Source organism: Doryrhamphus excisus, linkage group LG20 (assembly GCF_037039965.1).
Source record: "Doryrhamphus excisus strain RoL-2023G ecotype Guam linkage group LG20, RoL_Dexc_Guam_v1.1, whole genome shotgun sequence".
NCBI classification, from domain to species: domain Eukaryota; kingdom Metazoa; phylum Chordata; class Actinopteri; order Syngnathiformes; family Syngnathidae; genus Doryrhamphus; species Doryrhamphus excisus.
Genome location: NC_136376.1, coordinates 6,021,399 through 6,043,136, shown reverse-complemented (window position 1 = coordinate 6,043,136; position 21,738 = coordinate 6,021,399). Strand labels below are relative to the sequence as shown.

The 21,738-nt window shown below is 42.4% G+C and overlaps 2 protein-coding genes across 3 annotated transcripts; both read right to left on the bottom strand.

Annotated features, from left to right (window-relative positions):
- Positions 1-3,600: 3,600 nt before the first annotated feature.
- actr2b (actin related protein 2b) lies at positions 3,601-17,265 on the bottom strand. Its single transcript, XM_058058234.2, has 9 exons — positions 17,099-17,265; positions 15,460-15,570; positions 11,922-12,137; positions 10,495-10,567; positions 10,218-10,354; positions 9,942-10,091; positions 8,639-8,784; positions 8,408-8,540; positions 3,601-4,862 (listed from the first exon to the last, which is right to left on the bottom strand). The coding sequence occupies exons 1-9, from the start codon at positions 17,144-17,146 to the stop codon at positions 4,692-4,694; spliced, it is 1,185 nt and encodes a 394-aa protein (XP_057914217.1). The 5' UTR covers positions 17,147-17,265; the 3' UTR covers positions 3,601-4,691.
- Positions 17,266-17,902: 637 nt separating this feature from the next.
- On the bottom strand, positions 17,903-21,633 carry LOC131107841 (uncharacterized). 2 transcript variants are annotated; one of them, XM_058058235.2, is made up of 6 exons: positions 21,477-21,633; positions 20,138-21,023; positions 19,940-20,052; positions 19,595-19,721; positions 18,665-18,753; positions 17,903-18,587 (listed from the first exon to the last, which is right to left on the bottom strand). In XM_058058235.2, exons 2-5 carry the CDS (start codon positions 20,996-20,998, stop codon positions 18,679-18,681), a joined length of 1,176 nt encoding a protein of 391 aa, XP_057914218.2. In that variant the 5' UTR covers positions 20,999-21,023; positions 21,477-21,633; the 3' UTR covers positions 17,903-18,587; positions 18,665-18,678. The 2 variants fall into 2 exon arrangements, with proteins under 2 accessions (XP_057914218.2, XP_057914219.2); XM_058058236.2 differs by having other exon boundaries at positions 18,665-18,750.
- Between the last annotated feature and the right edge of the window lie 105 nt (positions 21,634-21,738).

The window sequence follows — 21,738 nt, the reverse complement described above, 5'->3', positions numbered from 1 at the left end:
TCATTTTTTTTGTATGTGGTCGGTAGTAGAAAAAGTTCAGACACCCCAATTGCGGGACCTCTGATACTTATTCTTCCTCAGGACAAGCAGGAGGTGACGTGATAGGTTATAAAATACTATAAACCTATTGGGGGTAAAGGTTTTCAGGCCAGGTTCCAGACTCAGGATTTAAAGTTTCTATCTGAACAATCGCCATCTTTTGTTGCATCCAAACACCCACCCTCCCACCAGCTGCCTCCCCTCCTCAGCAGGAACATGTGATAGCCATCGAGGGCTGTTTCGCTCAGGATGTCTCTGGAAAAGCATGTGGGCGATAATGATGCCGAAAGGGAGGGGGGGCTCTGGAGAGAAAAAGAGAAGAAAAGGACGGTCCCGCGGGGCTTTTGGTGGGCCTTTGCTAAGCGGCTCAGCGACTGCAAACAGCATCACGGTCCACATGTGCAAACATTTAAGATATCTGCTCTGGTAATGGGGTCAGCATGGCCCCTCTGCGAGCACACGGTGCGCAGCAGCAGCAGCAGCAGCAGCAGCAGCAGCTCACTTCCCAGCACACTTGAAGGGAATGGCTGCCTGCTTGCTGAGCTCTTATGTCCAAAGATAGGCAGGCCGGGAGAGTCGCTTGTCTCATATGTGCATACGCAAGCTTTGGAAACACTTGCATGTTTTTGCAGGTTGATTTGAAGTTAAAACATATAGGAATACAACCAAACATTTACAAGCATATAGCAAAGTGCATTTCGAATCCTATTTCGAATTGTTAGCTTTTTTTATTAGCCTACATGCAACAGGTGGGACATTTGTTCAAGTTGCAACCACAAAAACGACATAATCACAACAACCCAAACCAACAGAGCAACAATAGTACATTACATCCCATCATAGTACCAGTAATATAATAGAGTAATGTATACATAGCAACAATTGCCAATGAGTGTTAAAGCATTAGTGTTGTTAATGCTAATGTTAATTGCTACCAAGTATTCATGCAAGAACAGTGGCCTATGTACAGCGCATTAATAGCCAGCCAAATTGTGTCTACTATTATGCATTTTCTCTGTTAATAAGTTATTAATGACATAACACATTTGAAAGTGGTGTTTTCGTCGACAAAAGATCCATTTGAATTGTTTGCTCGGCAGCCATTTTGAGGCCTATTCACTTACCAGGGATTTGTGGTTAGGTGTCTTCGGGTTAAAGTTGACGTCATTGTTCGTCCAAAGAACGGTTTTTCCACATCTTTAAAACTTGTGCAAATAAATACTTTAGTTACACTTGTTGTCACATTCGGAACGGGTGAATGAACGTGTTTTTGTTTTAAACTACTTGGCTAGACAGTCATTACAACTTTGACGTTTCCGGCGTTCGCCGACAAAAAGTCATGTGACCCGTTACAACCAATTAATAACCAGCTGTCAATGACGTCATTGAATAACCAGGAACAAAATTTGAAATTACTTGTTTTTTTTTACTTTTTGCTGTGTAGTACATTTAAAAACACAAACTTTTACCCGATAATGGAGCTTTTATTGCTTTCTGAGCTACAAAAAAAGGCTGGCTAATTGATTATTTTAAACCAATCGCGTTCGTCATGGGTCATGACGTCACCGTAACGGAAATGGCTTAGCAAATGTTGAAAAATAACTTAAGTATAACTAAGTATACAGTATTTCAAGCACTTAAATGCAAGGGTGGCGTCTTATGGTCAGAGTTTTGATTGTCATTGAAAGCCAGGCAATTGTGAAAATAAAAATTTAAAACAAACGGGCAAATAGTGGAAGTCCTAAAAAAAAAGAAAGCTCCAAAAAAAAAACAATCCAAAAGAGCTTTTGGAGTGTGTCATGAGCTTTATTCACACATGGAATTTGCAGTCAAAAAAAGTGTTTCTCCTCTCTCGCTTTACTTGAATGTTTGGGCTTTTTTGTTTTTCAATGTGTGGACACTACAAGCCTGTTTTTCACGCTCATTCATTCACATTTGTTCTCCCAGGCTGGCAAGATTCTTTCTAAAAGACTAAAAGTCTTGTCTGTAAAACTCCTGTAAAGTCAAAACCATGCAGCCTCTCAAGAGTTCATGAAAAGTTAAAACATTTGGTCTCAGAGCAAAAATGTCTTTGTCTCTTGGGGTGAAATGTCCCTGAATTACAATATATACAAATATAAATCACATAATATAAACAGATCTGGAGCAAATGACCTTCCCTTTTAATGTAACTTCCTCTAGATTGTGTCCAGAGAGGAACTTCAAACGGGCCCTCGGAGGTAAGAGTTCAGGGTCGGAGGGGAAGTGGAGGGAGTCCAGGGATTAAAATGAAACAAGACATTTTTTTTAAAATAATTTATTTCAGGCGCGGAAAGAGAGCCCCTTCCTCCGGTGGCGCCAGTCCTCTCTGCCACTGATCCATTTTATTTCCCTTATCCATTTACCTTGAAACTTCTTCACTTCAGTCGTCTCGCTTAAAATAAGACTGTGGTGGATTATTTCTTTATTGCAATGCTCCTTGTAAGTAAATAAAAACAACTCATGGTAGCGGAGTGGCCTGCCATCTTGTATGAGGCTGTTTATGGTTCTTCCACATGCTTCAGATTATTTCAATTTTTTTGTGGATAATTTAAATAACTACTTAACTACCATCCCACAGCAATGTGTGACAAGTGTGAGGAGGTTCCTCCACATTCTCATGAGTCTATTTACTGTTTTAAATCATAAACGTGCGTTCAAGGTTCTTCAGCTAATAAAAACAGTTCACTGGCATTCAAATGTGTAAATTCACATTTGGTCGACACTGACATCAAAAAGGACTGCCGCCCCGTAGCAGTGTGTGACCAGTACGAGTATACATCATTTAAATAGGAAAATGTGCCCTAAAACGGCTGAGTAGAATACCTGTCATAAATTTGTCAATTTTTGGAAAAAGTTATGTTAATAAAGTCAAAATATGACAATAAATTCATAATTATGAAAAGAACATTTATATGGATAAAGTTGATTTAGTTGGAAAATGTTAAAAAAAAAACAGAAAATTTTAGGGGAATAAAAAAGTATTCTAATAAGGAAAATGTTGCAATTTTACAAAAATAAACTTAGAATATTCTGAAATAAAAAAATGTCGTTATGGTAGTAAAAAGTTGAAACATTAAAAATAAATGTCAAGTCGTAAAATGAGACATGAAATCAAACAAAGTTGTAATTTTTGGACAAAAATATTAGAATTACAAGAAGTTGAAACATTTGGAAAATAAGAAAAGAGCAGACGTTCTTACTAATAAATCACTTTTAACCGATATCAGAAAGATGAGATCCACAAGAAGTATATAGTGTATAACTTTTTTTTTAGTTTGTGGTCCGTCGTAGAAAAAGTTCAATTGCGGGACCTCTGATACTTATTCTTCCTAAGGACAAGCAGGAGGTGACGTGATAGGTTCAGATTGCTAAATACCCCCGTTTTTGGTGGCATATTTTACCAAGCATCTTGACCGGAAATCTAAATCCATGAAAATAGCACAAAACAAAAACATTTAACACTGCATTCGCACAACAGTGTGAGACCAGGCTGCCAAAATCTTCATTTAAAAGTCCCGACAGAAGCGACGAACCCAAGCGTCCTTATAAATCACTTTTATTTAAATCAGCGTTAGGCAGTTATGCTATGAACAACAAAATAAAAACAAAAAGTGACAAAAAAAAAAGAGCGAGACATAAAAGATGAGCTCCAGTTAACAACAAACTGCACTTGGCACTGGATAAGACGTCCACGGAAAGAGGAAAAGAAAAATATAAACATTTACTCCAAAATTAAAATAAAAAAACAAAAAAAAAAATGAAGTGCCTCCAGTATTCATCATGTCGGCCTGCTGAGGGGACTGAAAGACTGGACAACTTAAATCTCTCGAGTTTGGGTGGCCGCCATTTTCCAATCAAACTGCCCTTCTGTGACTGGCCACATTTTGGAGAAAACACAACAGACATTATTAGGTTTGATCAGCTGAAAAGGCGGAACAAACATCCCCACACCGGAAAGTACCATCACACAAACCCATATCAAGTTTCAGGGGGGGGTTTCTTCTTCTTTTATTTCTTCTTGTTTTTTTGTGCCCCTTTAAGGAATTAAGTCTTCATAAAAACATGGAGGAACTTCTGTTACCACAATACACTCCATTTACAATGGTAGTAGTGCACAGCAACAAAAGGAAATCAAATCATATATGCAACAAATTCAACAAAAAAAAATGAAATCCCTCTCCCAGAAAAGGAAAAAGTGGCTTATAAAAACCGTAAAAATGTGATTAGCTGTCGCTGACGGATGCTGAGAGCTTGCAAGTGTTTTGGAGGTGGACCTTGATTGTGATATCAAAGACGTGTACAAGGTACAAGGCGCTTCTAGACTTTGATGCTGATCCCCGTCCCCATTTTTGATGCTGATTCATTGTTTCTGACTAACTCTGAAGGGGGGGGGGGCGGTGCAAAGATGGAAGTGTGGAAAATATGGAAAGTGACCCAGGAGAGGAGGAAAAGGAAAGCACAAAGGTGATGGCTGGATGTCCTCTGATGTTTGAGGAGCACCACAAGCCCAAAGAGAAGAAGGATAAATAGATATATTCTCTTATGAGGGGGGAATTGTGTATGTGTGTGTGTGTCTTTTGCGCTGTGCGATCATGTTATGTATGTGTGTGTGTGTCTGTGTGTCAGGCGCTTTATCTGACGGTGACGCCGAGTTTTTGCAGCACACGGACACCCTTCTCCTGGTACTCCTCGCGGGTCAGCCAGAAGTTGTCCTTGTCCTTCATGATGTCGGCCAGTACAGCCCCGCCCAGGAAGACCATGTGCTTTCGCCTGGGAGGGTCCTCGATGCGGATCTTAAATTTCTAAAAAAAAAAAAAAGAGACGGTGAAGGGACAGGAAGAACAGGAAGTTCACATCATGACTAACTAAGAAGTGTTCCTCCACCGCTTCCTTGTGGACAAATTTCACAGCATCAGTGTTAAATCTGCTTTTTCTTGAGCTTTTATTTCTCCACATATTCCATAAGAAGCCTACAAAGAACATACAGTATGTGTTGACTTGTGAGAAGCTACTTAAACCATCAAAAGTTTCCTCAGACTGACTGACTACTTCCAAGTCATGTTGCCAGCTTGTGGATTTTACATGAAATACTTTGAAAGCATCTGGCGGGTGCCGATGTAGCCCCCGGGAGCCATAGTTTGCCCACCCCTGTCCTCGAGCCTCTTAATGAGCGCCGAGTGTGAGGAAAAATCCCTCACTTTTGAAGTTGAGTCTTTCATGATATGAAAGAAAACCCTACTTCCTCATGTACGTGACACCACCCCTAGCAGGATGTATATATACGGTACGTACAACACTGTCTCTTTTGTGCGTTCTAAAGATATAAAAACAGATAAAAAGGGACCGCATGTAACACACCTACTGTACGTCTACAAAGACCGCTGAAAGACACCTCCTAAAAGCTCCAACAAGGTTTTATGGTTCTCTATCCATGCGGTAACAGGTACACATTCATGATAACATCTAATATTTTTAGTGTTACATCTAATACTTTTAGTATTTTGTCGCATTTTGGACCATTTACCAGAACTGTCGCACTGATTTTGTTCATAACAACATTGAAACAGAGGCCTACGCAGCAGTAGCGTTAGCGGTAGTCGCTAGCCGCTGTGGTGCGTCAAGGTGCCAATGCGCCAGTAACGCAGCTCGATCTGCGTAACAATGTTAAGAATAATAATAACAATAAAAAATTGGGGGCTACACAGTGGATGAGTGGTTAGCGCGCAGACCTCGCAGCTAGGAGACCAGGGTTTAATTCCACTCTTGGCCATCTCTGTGTGGAGTTTGCATGTTCTCTCCGGGTACTCCGCATTCCAAAAACATGCTAGGTTAATTAGCGACTCCAAATTGTCCATAGGTATGAATGTGAGTGTGAATGGTTGTTTGTCTATATGTGCCCTGTGATTGGCTGGCCACCAGTCCAGGGTGTACCCCGCCTCTCGCCCGAAGACAGCTGGGATAGGCTCCAGCACCCCCCATGACCCTCGTGAGGAAAAGCGGTAGAAAATGAATGAATACAAATTTTGCTGTAGCTTGCATCTTATGCAAATGAAATGCAAATGAAGTGATTTTTGGAAGTTTTTTTAAAGTGTTTTCCATGAAGAAGATTCTTAGCCAAGTCTGTTTTTATATCTTTAGAACGCACACACAAGCGACGTGTTAATGTCTTACATAAGGATTGTGGGTAACGGGCAAAATAATTCTGTAAGTTTGATGATTTTTTTCCCATCCTGGACAATTGTAGAGTTGTGTATACAGTATGAAAGTGGACTAAAAGACACTGCGTCATAAACAGTGAACATACAGTACATTGCACATTAACAGCATGTTGCCAGTCGGGTTTACTAAAGGAACTGTCAAATTGTCTAAATTCCAGCATCAAGTCAATATTTTAGACAAAACATTTTCCAAATCCACTATTGTGGTACTTCTGACACTTATTTAAAATAGTGAAAAATACTATAAAACAGGACATTTGGACATGATTTGACATTTGGGGGCCCGATAAGCCAAACACACACAAAGCGCGACATGGGCAAGTTGTTTACGAGCTAACAAAAATATCCGCAGACTCAGGAGAAAAATATCTGGCTCATTAGTCACTAAACGTTCTTCTGTGTTCACCAGCACTCCGCCATGTCGTCTGTGTGGAGCTGATAGTCAGATGGTGGGGGGGTTGAAATACTTTCTCATGTAGAAAAAAAGCTGCATAAAAATCTTAAGAGGCTGGGATTATAAGCGTGCAAGTTAATTCATGTTTTAATAGAGGAGGCCCGTGTGTGACTAAACATGGCTGCCTAGAGTCAAGCAAGCGGGCACGACAAACATGTGGAAGATCAGACGGACTGAATGGGGCGCCTTTAAATGGTTTTAATGGTTACATTTCCCTTCTGGGGATGTTTTCTTGGAGCATTTGTAGAAAGCTGAAAGAGTCACCACTGTCTGCCATCTTGAATATTCTTTGTACAGGCGCCTGAAGTCACTAAATTGTGAATTTGCCTACACTATCCATCCATCTTCTGCTTATCCAAGGCCAAAGCGGGGAAACCCAGACTTCCCTCTTTCCAGCTACTTCAAGCGGATCCCGAGGTATTCCCAGGCCAGTTGAAAGACATGGTCTTCCCAGTGTGTTTGGGTTTTCTCCTACCGGTCGGATGTGCAGGGATGCATTCTGACCAGATGCCCGAGCCACCTCAACTGGCTCCTCCGAGTTTCTCCCTGATGACAGTCCTTCTAACATCTCATCTCTAAGGGAGACAAGCTCAGCAACCCAATGGAGAAAACTCATTTCATCTGCTTGTAGCCGAGATCTTGTGCTTGTGGTCACCACTCGAAGATCATAACCACAGGTGAGGTGAGGATGGAACATACAGTAGATTGACTAGTCCACCGCACTAATCCACCTGTCGATCTCGTGTTCTTAAACTCCTCCACCACCTGGGGCAGGATGTCATCCCCAACCCCAGCACTGAGGACCTTTTTGACCACCTCGCCAACCTCAGCCCCAAAGATACGAGAGCCCAACATGGAGTCGCCCAGGCAGTGCTTCTTCATTGGAAGCCATTTTGCACAAAAGTCCCGCAAATCTTTGTTGTTTGAATTGCTGCCACGCAGGAGACTTACCGAAAAACTAATTCTTCACATTGCAATTTGGGTTTTCTTTTGCTTTTTTTGCACCACTTATGGACCAGATTCTACTATGAGTGTTCAGAGAAGAACACCACATGAAGTGTTGCATGCACAGCAATTTTTTGCATTCGGACTTAGTCATCAATTCACAGTGCTCAACTTCTACCCTTTGTATGACGCCAAGCATGTTAAAATATCACTTTAAAACAGTGCCTGTTTGACCCTGGAACAGATTATTTTTATTACTGTTATTCCCTATGGGGGGGAAAGTGTTTCAAAAAACACAAAGGAGGTTGTGTTTGACCTTGGAACTGTAATTTGGTTAATTTGTGTTTGCTGTAATGAGGTCCAACCCTAAATGAGACAACTTAAAATTGAGTCCCATCATAGCAAAGGTCTTGACAGCTGAACAAAACCTCTTGATGACCACATAAACACTAAATTTGCCATTTTGTGGGGAAAAAAAAAACAAAAACAAAAACAATATAATACCACTAGCACCACCTAGTGGCAATGTGGTACATTACCACCACTCTGAAGCACATCCAATGTACTGTATTGTGTTTTCTGACAAATGGGTCTTAATGAGCAGGTAAGGGAAGATGATTGGTGATGGGAAAACTAATACTACAGACTTAATTGATTTAAATGACATATTGTACCAATCAAACATTTGCAATAAGACCAGGTAAGCTGATATTCTGCTTTGGTTTCTCACCGAGAGCTTGTCCACATCTCCCTTCAGCACACGCTCCAGGTAAAGCTGCTTAAGTTCCCTCTCCAGCCTTGAGGGTAGACCCGGATACATGGTGGAACCGCCCGAGAGCACAATGTGTTTGTAGAACTCAGGCCTGGACATCATGACAGGCAAAGAAGGAGACTTGATGTTTTCTATTCCAGCATGTTTGCAGGCTGAACATTCGGGGGCCAGACATGGCATGGCGCTCACCTGGTGTCGATGTCGGCCGCTTGGATGGTGTTGAAGAGAAGCTCGGCCACGCCTACGCCCTCCACGTTGATGAGGTGGGGCTGGAACAGAGCCTCCGGGGCCTCAAAGCGCTCTCCGCCCACCTTGATCACACGGCCATCTGGCAGCTGGAGATATGTGGGAGGTTGGAGATGAAAAGGGAAGGGGGGAAAAACAGTTGGGTTTAAAGCACGAGATAAAAAGAATGTCAGCTTGAAGGAGGCATTTTGTTCAACATGTGAGTTAAAGCATGACAGCATGCGCGTGTGCGAGTATAGAAAGGCTTCATTCAGACGTTAGCACCAAGAGGAAGTGGAGCCCCGCCACGGCCGCAAAGTGGCTGCACAGGAAATGATATCACACTCGGTCCAAGGCCCCGTGGCCGCACTCACATTGCCCTCCTTGTTTCGCACGGTCGCTTACGCTAGCGCGCCAGCATGAACCCAAACATACACGGTCACAGTGAGCTCAGAGACACAACAGCAGCTCGCCAAGGCGTGCAAGTGACGCAGACAGCGGGAAGCTGCGTTTGGGTTCTGTGGTTCTCTCCGCATGTGAGGGAAAAAATGGGTTGGGGGGGGGGGTCGGAAAGAAAAGCAAGGAGAGTGAAGAAGCCCCGCCCCCCACCCTTCAAACCAGATGTTTGAATGTGAAGTCGGTCAGTAGCACCGGTCGCTAACAAACACCGTCGATTTATACTTCATTACCCATCAACCCTCCTGTTTTCCGCAGGAAACTCATTTTGTCCATCATTGACGCCCTCCAGTTTTATTAATTGTCTGTATTTTAACTTTCAAGGGAAAATGAGCCTCTCACCCCCCCTCACTCCAATCCCAAAACTTCCCTTATTTGCTGGGAAAATGTATCTTATTTTCAAATGCAAATGTGGACCGGTTTGGACTTGGGCATAAGGACCCATGTCATCGTTGCATGGCGCTAGTGATTTTAGAAACACCAAAAATCCCCAGCAGGCTACAAATATGCTGTTGGTATAAACCAGTGCATAAAAACCCAGTTAAACACATTTACACATTAATGGCCCTGTTTATTAGCAGAAATAAATATTTTAGATGGTCTCTGTGCTGTCAAACCAAGTTAAAAGCTTGAGTTTAGCATTTTTTTAAATAATTTATTATTTGACATTATTTAATTTTTGAAAAGCCTCAAAAAAGTCGCCTCAAAATGACACCACAACACATAGAAGCGTCCTCCAGAGACTTGCATGTGGTTCATCACTATTATCTACCAGGTACCAACAGTAGCTCCACAGTGTGAGGCTTTTTACCGTGTAGGACTCCACCAGCACGGTGGTCTCCAGCGCCAGCTTCTGCTCTTGCTCGATGTTGTAGCCCACATAGCACAGCTTCTCCTTCATCATGCGCACCGTCTCAAAGTCTGCAGAGTGGTTGAAGGCGTAGCCTCTCAGCAGCAGCAACTGCACAAAACACGGCAGCCCGAAAAAGTCAGCTTTCAGACGTAATCGCACAGTAAAAATCATCATTACGAAGATGACGATAACCATAGATTTAGTTTTGTTAAGTTTGAAAGTTTCATTAGACACCTTGATGAGGTAGCGGGTAATGTCCCGGCCCGCAATATCCAGGCGTCTGGTCAGGTGGGGCAGGCTGAAGCCTTCATACACTGGGCAAATGTGGGTCACGCCATCGCCAGAGTCTACCACCACGCCTGTCAGAAGGCCTGTTCACACACACACACACACACACAGACTCTAAATTGTGCATGCTTTTCAACCCCCCAAAATACTTCATCTCACGAGGTGTGCTAATTAAGTCTGATATGTGCTTGTTAAATACTTTTAATTAACCCTGAGGCCCCACCTTGAGCGTAGAGCGTCAGCACGGCTTGAATGGCGATGTAGACTCCTGCAAACTGGTAAGTCTCGAACATCACCTGCAAAACATGAGCAAAATGTTACTTAAAAGATGACCTACTATGCATAAGTTCCTTTTTCTTGATGCTCTTATAGAAATGTGTGTTTCTATTTACTGTTTATGAGTGCCAAACCCCAAAAAATGGATATGTTTGTGCACGTTTGAAATTACATCTTTTTGCAACTTCGTGCTAGAGAGGCGTGCAGCATGTATACAACCACCGCGTCATTAAACACAAAGCTTTGTTTGCTATCTTCAACAAATGGGCTAACATAGCATTTGGCTAATGCTAGCTAGCACTTTGCTCAACTACGCTAGCGATACTAATGTTTGTATCCACCTGTCCCGCTCCTTAATGCTGCATTGAGGTATGTCATACATTGCATCGTTTCCATTGGACAAATGCAGAGTTAGGGTGTGTATGAAAAGTGGATAAAGTGCACAATAGTGCTTCTCAGAGAACACACACAGTCCGAGACAGTTAATGTTGCCAGCCATGACAAACTAGCTCTCGCACTTGAGCCTCACTTCTGTAACTGATGCCATCGGGATACTATTGCTCAGGTAAACAAACATGTAAAACACAGAGATGTTTCCAGTGATTATAATGAAGATTTGAGCAATGTGTCAATAGTTTGGGTCGGGATGAAATAGTGCCTTAAGCCTTAAGACATGTGAACTGATCACTGCAAAGAACAGAACTCAAGGTGGGCGTCCATCCATTTCTCGTTCTCGGTACCTGCTTCGTCCGTTGTTGTCTTAAACCTTCATCGTTTGGAAAACAAACATACAACACAATGAAAAAATATACTGAACCAAGTCGACGAGCAAAAGCAAAAGTTGAATCGTTTCAGGGACCCCTTTAAAGCAAAAGACTGGTGCCCCAATGGTGCGTTCCCGGTAGGCATTATGCTTCTGCTTAGTCACTACACCGTCCCATTCAACACCATCTTGATCCTGTTATGTATTTTACATTTCTTTGTCTGGATGGTGTTTTTCTTAGAAACCACGGCCATTGCCGACTATGTATTAGCTTGTTAGTTTCTTCCGTCGCGAGCAAACAATGGCAATTAAAGACAGATGGAGACTTTTATTAGAGCGGGAACTAATCGATGTGTTACAGTCACTAACTGTCACTTTTATTGCAAATATTGATCCGAAATGTGAGAAGTCGGCATTCGTGAAGGGGGGCTGGACGTCCACTGCACATTACGCTACGCAGGAGGATTTAGACGGGGAGGAGTAAGCCGTCATAGCGTCCCCTAGCACCTCGATGTAGTCTAAAATGCAGTATTAAGGCCACCGTGGGATCTACAACACTTCAGATATAAAGAGCAGCTATTAATAAATAAATGAAAAGTTTACTTCTGTACCTCTATGATTTTCTCCCTGTTCTTGGTGGGATTCATGGGGGGCTCGGTCAGCAGAATCTTGCAATTGCGGGAATCGATGTTGAGCTTTTCCGGACCGAAGGTGTAGTCCCACAGGTGCTTCATGTCGTCCCAGTTCCTCACAATGCCGTTCTCCATGGGGTAGTTGACCTCCAGCATGGAGCGCAGCTCGCTGGCCTCGTCGCCCACCATCAGGTCCTGGTGACATCGACACACACGTGAACACTTCAGAGCAGCAGTTTGAATTCCTAACTCATTAACCAGTCGAGCAGTGAGTATGTTAAACTACTATACCATTAACTCATCTTTCAAACGCAGCTTTTGAAACTGCGTTACCCAGCATGCACCGCAAACCCGCATGCACTCATGTTCCCCCTCGGGTTACACTGGCGGTTTAAGCGCCAGGACTCAGCTGTGTGCAATGTAAACTCAGCGCACGGCACAGTCTCAACATTCCGTTAGGAGACATCAAAAAGCCGACAAGACGGGCCGGCGGTCATTTTATGGCTTCATCCTGTGCGCTTTTGGCATTAATGTGGCGTCCATGTGGTCTCAATAAGGAAAGACAAAAGGTAAAAAGGGGGGGGGGAAATGTGGCGGTTAAACTGGAGACATCTGTTTTTAGGTTCACCTCTTCTACAAGATAAAAGACTAATATTTACTCATTTGCTTTTTACGCCATCAGGCATCTATAGGGCCACCTGTTACTTATACACTATGTGTTCCTGCGCATGTTCTTTTGTTGGGCATTCTGTTATGTTGAAATATAACCAGTTCATTGCTAAGAACTCAGTTTATTGTGTGGAATGGACTGAAGCGATGCAGTGAAAATGCGGTGCACTGCTGGGCTACAACCATTCTATTCGATTAAAATTGGAACAACTGCAAAAACGTTTGTATTCTCTTGAAGTACATATGTTGGTGGGTACAAATATAATAAGCAAACAGTATAGAAATTGTATTCTAAATATCAATGATAATTGTTTTCTTTGTGTTTCGACTAAACAATGTGTACTTAAGTGCTTTATACTAGACAGCATGACATCTAGATGTGTTTGAAGTTATGGGAAATATCAAAGACATCATTGATAAAACACATGTGTTGCATCAAAGAGGTTGTGTGTAAAGTTTTGATTTTTATTGCATTTTTAAAAACTTATGTCCGGTGGTTGTCTCACATGGCCGGAATTGTGGAAGATTAACAGCAAAAACATAACGTAGCGTAACGTCAGTCTGGCACTCCCTCATACATTTAACTTTGGATGAAAGCCGTGTGATGCAAGAACATCAGAGGCTACAAATTCAAACAATCCTTCAAGGACATTAAAAAAAAAGGTTAGTGATTAATGGCTTTTATCCCATGATAGTGGCGAGGTGTTTATTTTGTGAACCCTCAAAACACTCAAAAGCAGGCAACAATGGATTTTTACGTGTGAGTAAAACTCCTAAAAGAAAACAAAGGCATTGAAATCCAAACAAGCCGTCATGGCAGGCAAGAAGAGAGCACACGCCATCATTACTTACCATCTTGCGGGATTTCTACTTCAGCGTGGAACAACAAAACATGGAGGAAGAGGAAGGCGTACATGTATCTATGAATGCAGTAGCAGTAAAAAAAAAAAAAAAAAGATTTGGAAACGGCAAGAGGGAGCTGACATGGATAGCCCCGGCAAAAACTGCTCCAACTTTACTTTCTAATATTGACCATTAATGATGAAGAAAAGGAAGGAAAACAATACGAAAAAAGACGGTGTAGCATAAAAAAGGCGTGGAAACATTTCAGGCTAGACAGCAACAACACACTTTGGATGTTGCAGCATCCCCACAGACACCAGGAATGGAGCGAAGAATTGACGTAGTGCAAATCAATGACATTAGAGATGATTGTGCGGTGCTGGATTCATGACTGCTGTCAAATGTGTGGCTAGCTCATTACAATGGTTTCTCCTTAAAAACGTTCACACCTGTACGTTCTAAATAGAGAAAACCCGCGAGCACAAAGCAGTTAACCATGCACATAATGAGAAGCACCTATTACACCTATAAAGCCCTCTATAAAAACCTCAAAAAAGGGAAAAGATTGTACTCCATTGACATAAACTGACCCGCATATTAACCAAGCTACAGTGACATTTTTATTGTAGGAGCTAACACAGAAGAACTAACCCCCGGCCAGTTTCCCCTGACCCCCTGCCGGCATTGGAGATCTTTGAAGGTTATGTGCATCAGATGTTTCAGAAACAAAAGATCCAGGACCAACTGACCCCATCTTCACCTGAACCTTCAACCCTTCAGTGGAGCTGTGTGAAGTGCCGTCCTGCTTCAAACGCTCCACCATCATCCCAGTCCCCAAGAAAGCCTCCACCTCAGGATTAAATGACTATAAACCCGTGGCCCTGACGTCTGCGGTCATGAAATCCACCTGAAGGCCATCACGGGTCCCCTGCAGTTTGCCTACAGGGTAAAAAGGTTGGGCGGATGTGCGACTGCACTACATCCTGCAACACCTCGACTCCCCAGGGACCCATGCAAGGATCGTGTTTGTGGACTTCAGCCCCCACCTGTCACTGGATCACTAGCTAGGCCAATAAAGCACATTTTTCAACTGACACAGCGCCTTACTTATTATTACTTTTTCAATATTGAGAACGCATAGAAAGGCGCAAGACATTGACTCTGACGGCATGATAACCTTGGCCAAAAATATCACAGTTTCACTGTATTATCATTACAGCTCTAAAATGTGTTATTTTGAAATATCTATTGTAAAAAAGACAAATTCATCTGTTAGACAGAAAAACAGACTAATGCAAAAACTGTACAAGGGAACACCGGCGTCAGTTGATGCCAACGAGGCAGCTAACGTCAGTTACGATGGTTAAGGGGCCGACTTTTGGCAACACAGCTCAAGCGAGGCGTTGCATTATTCCGCCATAAATATAGTAACTCGTAACTCGGTTAATATACAGGTCAGTTATATAAATGGAAGTGTTGCCATTTTTTGTTTTCTTTGTGAGGGCTTTACCGTCAAACACCCGTTGCTAGCAAGCTGATATAAACTTGTTTTCTCGTGCAATAATTTGCAGAAAAGGGAAAGAAATATATGCTCATGTTTCCCCTGTAGGATTGTGAATGATGGGCAAAATTCCAAAAAAAAGTGCAGCTCCCCTTTAAGTTTAGGGTTTATAAACACACAACCAGCAACCATCTTAGATGGATACATTTGCCTACATAGAAACCTTATCCAGCCCATTAGCCCCAAGAAAATAGTTAGTTACTATGTAGAAAGTAATTTTAAGAAATAAAACGGTTCATCTCAAAAAATTAAACAAATTGGTCATTTGTTTAATGAAATGTTTTACTTATTCATGTGTATTTATTATTGCTTTTAACAAAGCAAAAATCTATGTTATACAATCACGCAAAAGAAATTATTACTAAAATATTTCATATCTGCAGCCCTAATACAGTGTGTTTGTATTTTACAAAAATACTGTAAATAAATGTAGACGTTTTGTACCTTGATCTCAATGTTTCCCACTTTGGCCGTGGAGCGGATGATGGGCCTGCCAACGAGGGCGGGAAAGATGTGCTCTGGGAAGTTGGAGCCAGCATAGCCGCACTTGACAAACTAAAATTACAACAACAACAGCGATGAAGACATTTCATACAAAGCAGAAGTTACACACCTGCTGGATAGAATGTAAACATATAGAAGTAACTTGAAAATTGAGCATTATTATCATTGTAAAGGACAAATTTGTGTATTAATAATCTAATTACATGGGTCAGTTGTGCCTAATGATGTGGACGGCGAGTGTAATATAATACATTACCTCTCAGGTGGACAACAATTTGGACATCGTGTAAAATATGCTGCACAAAAGTGGCACAAAACTTGAAAACACAAAAAAACAGGACCATCATTTGGTGCCTTTTGGTGATTAAAGATGAATATAGACAGTAAGTAATGTGACTTACATTGAAATATCCAGAGTCAACATATGCATCTTGATTATCATAACATGGACAATTTCATACCATTAATACTGGTTCACTTCTATTTACAATTGTATGGCATTTACCAATATAGTTTGTGTGACTTGCAGTTTATGAAGTTCATATATGGTGGCCACAGTTTGACCCCGGAACAGGCTATTTCCATTTCCTATGGGAAACTTGACTATTAAGATAGCTGAATAAAGACTCCTCTAAAGGTGAAAGGGTGACACGTTCTGTGTGCTTGTGTGAGACAGCATCATCTTGCTGAGCCAACTTCCTGTTTTGAGAGAGGAAGTCGCTCTTGACAAAAAAAATGTGTATGTGCAATGACATTCCTGCAAAGGCCTGCAATGTATGTGGCACAACAAAAGTAGCTGGTCATCTACAGTATTTATTGCTTGCACATGTTCATATACAACACTATAATGTGTACGGTACTAATACGTGCTAATGCTAATAAGACTAGTGTGGAACAGGCGACAATGCGGCGTGTCTGCCACTTCCTGGTGGCTTTGTAGACACGTCTCGCATCACCAAGAAAAATACCCTAGTGGAGAAATTATATGCACAAAATGTAAAAATAATCACAACGCCTGAGTCAGCAGTTCTAACAACAGGAAGTCAGTAGCTGGATGGAAAAATGATTAAACTACAATTGACCTGGTACGGCCTACATATAACTACAATCACATTGAGTGTTAAATCTTCATCATAAATCGAATTTATTTTTTAAATACATAAAAGGCACTGTAAGCGTTACAAGACAGCGTAGCCATGACGTTGGAACATGAAAGAGCACAGCAGTCAGTCGGAAAACACCAGACAGCTGTAAGCTAGCAGGCTAGCTAGTTAGCATGCTATCAACAGTCACCCAAGTGGTGTTAAACTTCCCGTGTGTAATTGTTTCACTTTGTTAAGCAATAGTGGGTCACTGTATCTAAAGAAGTGTGTCCAGTTTGTGTGAAAACGACCGCGACGCATCAAAGCGCCTTTTCCCGTGCCAGGTCTGGATGAATGAACATTAGCTAGCTAACTCGCCAGCTAGCAACACGCCCAGTTGACGCTAGCATAAGCAGATCCCACTTCCTGTTTCTTGGCCAGCAGACGACGACTAAAACAAGGTGAGTATGAAACCTAACACGCCGTTAAAGACTCACCCCGGTCCCGTTGTCGCATACCACCACTTTCCTTCCCTGGCTGTCCATTCTGTCTAAGCCCTGTTGCCTCTGAACCTCCCCGCAACTTTCTTCTGCAAGCCGGAAGGAAGACACGACAGCCCGGACGAGAGGCGGAGGAAAAGAAGGGTGGTCATCCGGTGTGGGTGTGTTTTTTTTCCGTTTGTCAGTATGCGATCCCGAGAGAGACACAGCGAGACACAACATCACAGCATGACTAACTAAATGTGGAAGTCAAGAGTTTAATCCCCAAATAACGAATGGCGACACAAACAACAACAAGCTGTATTGTGTATATTCACCCCGTCAAGGAGTAACTTGTCAAAAAGCGACAAAAAAAACCTTGAGTTGAAGCATTTGCATAAAATGTTGATATACATGTGCAGATTAATGATGCACAATAGCACACACAAACGTGTTTTGATTTATTTGTTATTATATGCCTCACTTCCGCATTACAGTTACTGAAAATACGGTAACCCGAACGGGTCAAAAAGAGCAACAACCTGAGATAACGTTAATGATTATAGTGCAGAGGTTCCTAAGTATGTAGAGAGACCAGGTTGAGATTTGTGGAGCTGTCTTGTGCTTTTTTATTGCTGAGTTTTCAAGCCATTTATTTAGGGGGACGTTGCCCTCCCCTTGCCCCTCTGTAGAGCCGCCCAGGTGAGGTTAGGAATATAGATGACCAGTAAATTGAGTTAATTTGCCTTTTGATTATGTGAAAATGCATGTCTCTTGTATTGTCACCTTTCAAAAGTAAAAATAAAAATGCATAACAAGTCATAAGGATCATGTATCTGGTTTATTGTGGTATTTACAAGCATATAACACCTTACAGCAGTGCATTCATTTGGATTCCAGCGGTAAACCTGAAGATGTTTCAAAAGGAATAATACCTAATTTGAATATCGGGTTATGAAAAAATGAATAAATCTATGAGTGAAATACTTTTTATAGTTGATAACTGGTGGCATAAAGGCACAGATTTGTATGGAAACACTAAATGACAAGTACTACACTGATTAAAGTGAGTTAAGCTCATGCAGTTGATGTTTCAGTCGACAGCCAAGTGAATAAATACTGTAATAGTTAATAAATATAGAAGTCTTATTAATACATAAATAAAATAAGATGACACAAAAGATAAAAGTGCAAATGAGCTTCAGAAGTGGGAGCGTTGGTAGGTGGGCACAGTGTTTTACTCATAAAGGTCGTTGATTGTTTTGACTGCACATTTTGGGATTGTGGTTTTTCAAAAATACGTTTCTCATCCATTGCCTGGAAGCGAGTACACAGAGTGAATACTCGGAAGGAGAAAACACATCCTACAGAGGGTAGAGCACAAACTAACAAGGTATAGCACTCATTAGAAGAGTCCACGTACTGCGTGGCAGGTTGAATTGACCCCAAAGCAGGAGACGGACCGCCCTGAGAACTGAGGACTCTCATCCAACAGGCTGGTGATGAGCTGATGTTAGAAAAAAAATATATGAACTTTTAATATTCATATTAGAGTCGTGCTCTGAAAGGTGAGGTTGAACATACTTGCATTGAATTCATTAAGTGTGTGTTTGGGCTCCGGAGTTGGTCGCTGGTGTTTGTCCTGGGTAACAGTCCTTGATGGGGCCCAGCTGCTAAAAGAACAATGTTAAAATAAATGGATAATTCATTTTCTACCGCTTTTTGCTGGGTGCTGGAGCCTATCCCAGCTGTCTTTGGGCGAGAGGCGGGGTACACCCTGGACTGGTGGCCAGCCAATCACAGGGCACATATAGACAAACAACCATTCACACTCACATTCATACCTATGGACAATTTGGAGTCGCCAATTAACCTAGCATGTTTTTGGAATGTGGGAGGAAACCGGAATACCCAATGAGAACATGCAAGCTCTACACAGAGATGGCCGAGGGTGGAATTGAACTCCGATCTCCTAGCTGTGAGGCCTGTGTGCTACCCACTCAATCACTGTGCAGCCAATACACATCTTATTTAGTGTAATTTTGATCGCTGCCAAAGACATATATATGCGTACTTTAAGTTTACATTTTTTGTGCGCAAAGAGGAGATGATGCAACTCCACAATAGAAGAGATCAAGTTTGGTGCAGTTTTAAGCCGAAGAAACGACCACAAAGTGGCAGAATTTTTTTTTTGTATTTTGTATTATGTATTTTATCCAATAGAAATCCATACTCTGCAGCAACCAGGAAGTGAAAAGGCAATTTTGAGTTAATGGACAATTTGGAGTTGCCAATTAACCTAGCATGTTTTTGGAATGTGGGCGGAAACCGGAGAAAACCCACGCATGCACGGGGAGAACATGCAAACTCCACACAGAGATGGCCGAGGGTGGAATTGAACCCTGGTCTCCTAGCTGTGAGGTCTGCGCGCTAACCACTCGACCACCGTGCCGCCCAATAGGATAATATTTGTAATTATATATAAATAAATCAAAAACACATTGATAAACTCACAGTGTCCTTCGTGTTGACACCGAGACACCTCAGGAGTGTCCTGTTAGCATGGGAAGCTCCCCACTGAAACATGAGGCCTGCAGCACCGTGGATGTCCTGATGGGGTCGCCATAAGCCTCGTTGAACCCTGATGAAATAATGAACCAGATTGTAAAGTGTATCTATTGATAGAAAGCATCAGAATTTCAGCAACCTGTAAAAGCCATAATACTATATAAAAAAGAGTAGTCCATGCAAAGCTTGTATAGTAGTACAATATAGGTTCCAAAAAAACGTTTACCCTTGGTAAGATCAACTGTTTGCTGAAATGTGAGGGCTCAAAAATATATGGTGATTTTTGAGTACCTCTGAATTGTGGTCTTCTTCTCCTCCTCCTGAGGATGAAGCAGAGCACCCAGACTGGGCACGTTCTCCTCCTCAGGTGGGACCGCCTCCGCTGGGAAAGAAACCTGTAAGAGCTGATGGACAAGGTAAAAAAAAAAAAAAAAGTTATCATATGACATGTTCTGCTTAGCTATGGTCTTCCTCAAGGTCCGTGACCACCTGGAGGCTGCTGACTTGTTCTACAAGCTTCATCTGAGTGTCTTTAAACTCCACCCACATCCTGCCGCCATCCTCCTGTGGGACTGCCGAACAGAAATCTGCAAAGCTGTCACTCGGTGGGAGACCCGGGGTCTCTCCATCAACGCAGTTGTCAAACCTTTCATCGTTGAACTTCGAGGACACGTGGGAGGTAGCGCAGGTTCCCTGAGATGCAGCTTGGTCGCCACGGTGACAATACGTGTCCCACTCAAACAGAGACTCGTCTTCATCACCGGTCTGATCCCCCTGGGAAGCGAGAGAGGACACGTTTGGTTCCAAGTCCTCAGACGTACCCTCAAAGGAGACATCATCGCAGAAGGAGTCCAGGTCTTCTGTGGTGGACTTGTTAAGAATGTGTTCCTTCTGCAACTTCTTGGTTTTGTCCTGAGATGTTTGGTGAGGCGTACATGCGCAACGGGATCTGGGCTCGGCGTCCATAACGACTTGGCGACTTTCTCTCAAACTGCTGGAGGGCTTCGTGCCCACTGCAGCGCCACCCAGTGGAGCGAAGCCGCAGCACCACGGGTGAGCCGCCTGCTCTGTAAACACAGAGAAGTCAGCGAAGCCCGTTTCCTCTGCAGAGCCGCAGAAACCGTTGGTGGTGCATAGGTCCAAAGATGGCCGCCCTCCTTCCTCAGTCTCCCTGCTGGAGTGTTCAGTTTGGAGATTAAAGCTGGACTTGAGGAACGGTGGCTCGGTGGAAGCGGGAAGGTCAAATACAAATCCCCTGAACTCATCCTCCTCTGATCCTGCCTCCCCCATGTCATCGTCCAATGGAGGGGGAGCTGATGAGTGCTGATAGGGCAGAATGTCTGGCTCCATTGCTTCTACTTGAAGACTTCATTCACTTTAAGGAGGATAAAAGTTACATACAGAGTTAATAGATTGGAAAATAAAACTACTGATGGTTACCAACACATTACCAGGCTATTAGTGGGAACAATATTGTTGTTTTTCCTAATTATTTAGGACAGCTAACTACAAGCTCAATAACAAACCATGCTAATATTAAGTGGATAAGGATTATTACGTAGCTCTAGAATGACAGGTGTCACAGGTGCCCTGAATGTGAATCCATCAAAAACAGGACAGTAAAAAAGGAGACTAATTGTTGTGAAGTTAAGACTTTAACAGAAAACATAAAACACACGGAAACTAGCTAATTTTCGTTTTGCAGGGAGATTAGCTAACGTTAGCTATCTAGCTAGGTTAGCCGGTTACTATCGCGCTACAAACTAGAGCGTATTACTAGTAGCCACACAAGAAACTGACATTAATTATAACATATTAATGTATATACCTTTAGTTGTTGACGTCGATCCATCTATTGATGTTGTTGAACTGAGCAGATTCGCAAGCATCGGCCATCATCAACCACCCAAATCGCTCTTGGAATTCAGTTAGAGCTCTCTCTTGTACATGTTTTCCATGTGCCAAGAAGGCGCATCTACAGCGGCTTCTATTTTGCTCAAAGTCAACAGTAGCTTGTTAATAGACGATCTTCGTTGAAGCCCAACTTGTTCGCTAAACAGTGCCTTTGGCTGTACACTGCCCTCTTCTGT

What these genes read in the sequence shown, in the direction of transcription:
- actr2b (XM_058058234.2), bottom strand. Translation starts at nt 17,146, where the DNA reads ATGGACAGCCAGGGAAGGAAAGTGGTGGTATGCGACAACGGGACCGGG. An exon ending in TGCTGGTGGAGTCCTACACG is followed by an intron (nt 8,785 to 9,941) that starts GTAAAAAGCCTC and finishes ACATATCTCCAG; the next exon opens with CTGCCAGATGGCCGTGTGAT. An exon ending in GCGGCCGACATCGACACCAG is followed by an intron (nt 8,541 to 8,638) that starts GTGAGCGCCATG and finishes CATGATGTCCAG; the next exon opens with GCCTGAGTTCTACAAACACA.
- LOC131107841 (XM_058058235.2), bottom strand. Translation starts at nt 20,998, where the DNA reads ATGGAGCCAGACATTCTGCCCTATCAGCACTCATCAGCTCCCCCTCCA. An exon ending in AAGAAGACCACAATTCAGAG is followed by an intron (nt 19,722 to 19,939) that starts GTACTCAAAAAT and finishes TTATTTCATCAG; the next exon opens with GGTTCAACGAGGCTTATGGC. An exon ending in GTGTCAACACGAAGGACACT is followed by an intron (nt 18,754 to 19,594) that starts GTGAGTTTATCA and finishes TTGTTCTTTTAG; the next exon opens with CAGCTGGGCCCCATCAAGGA.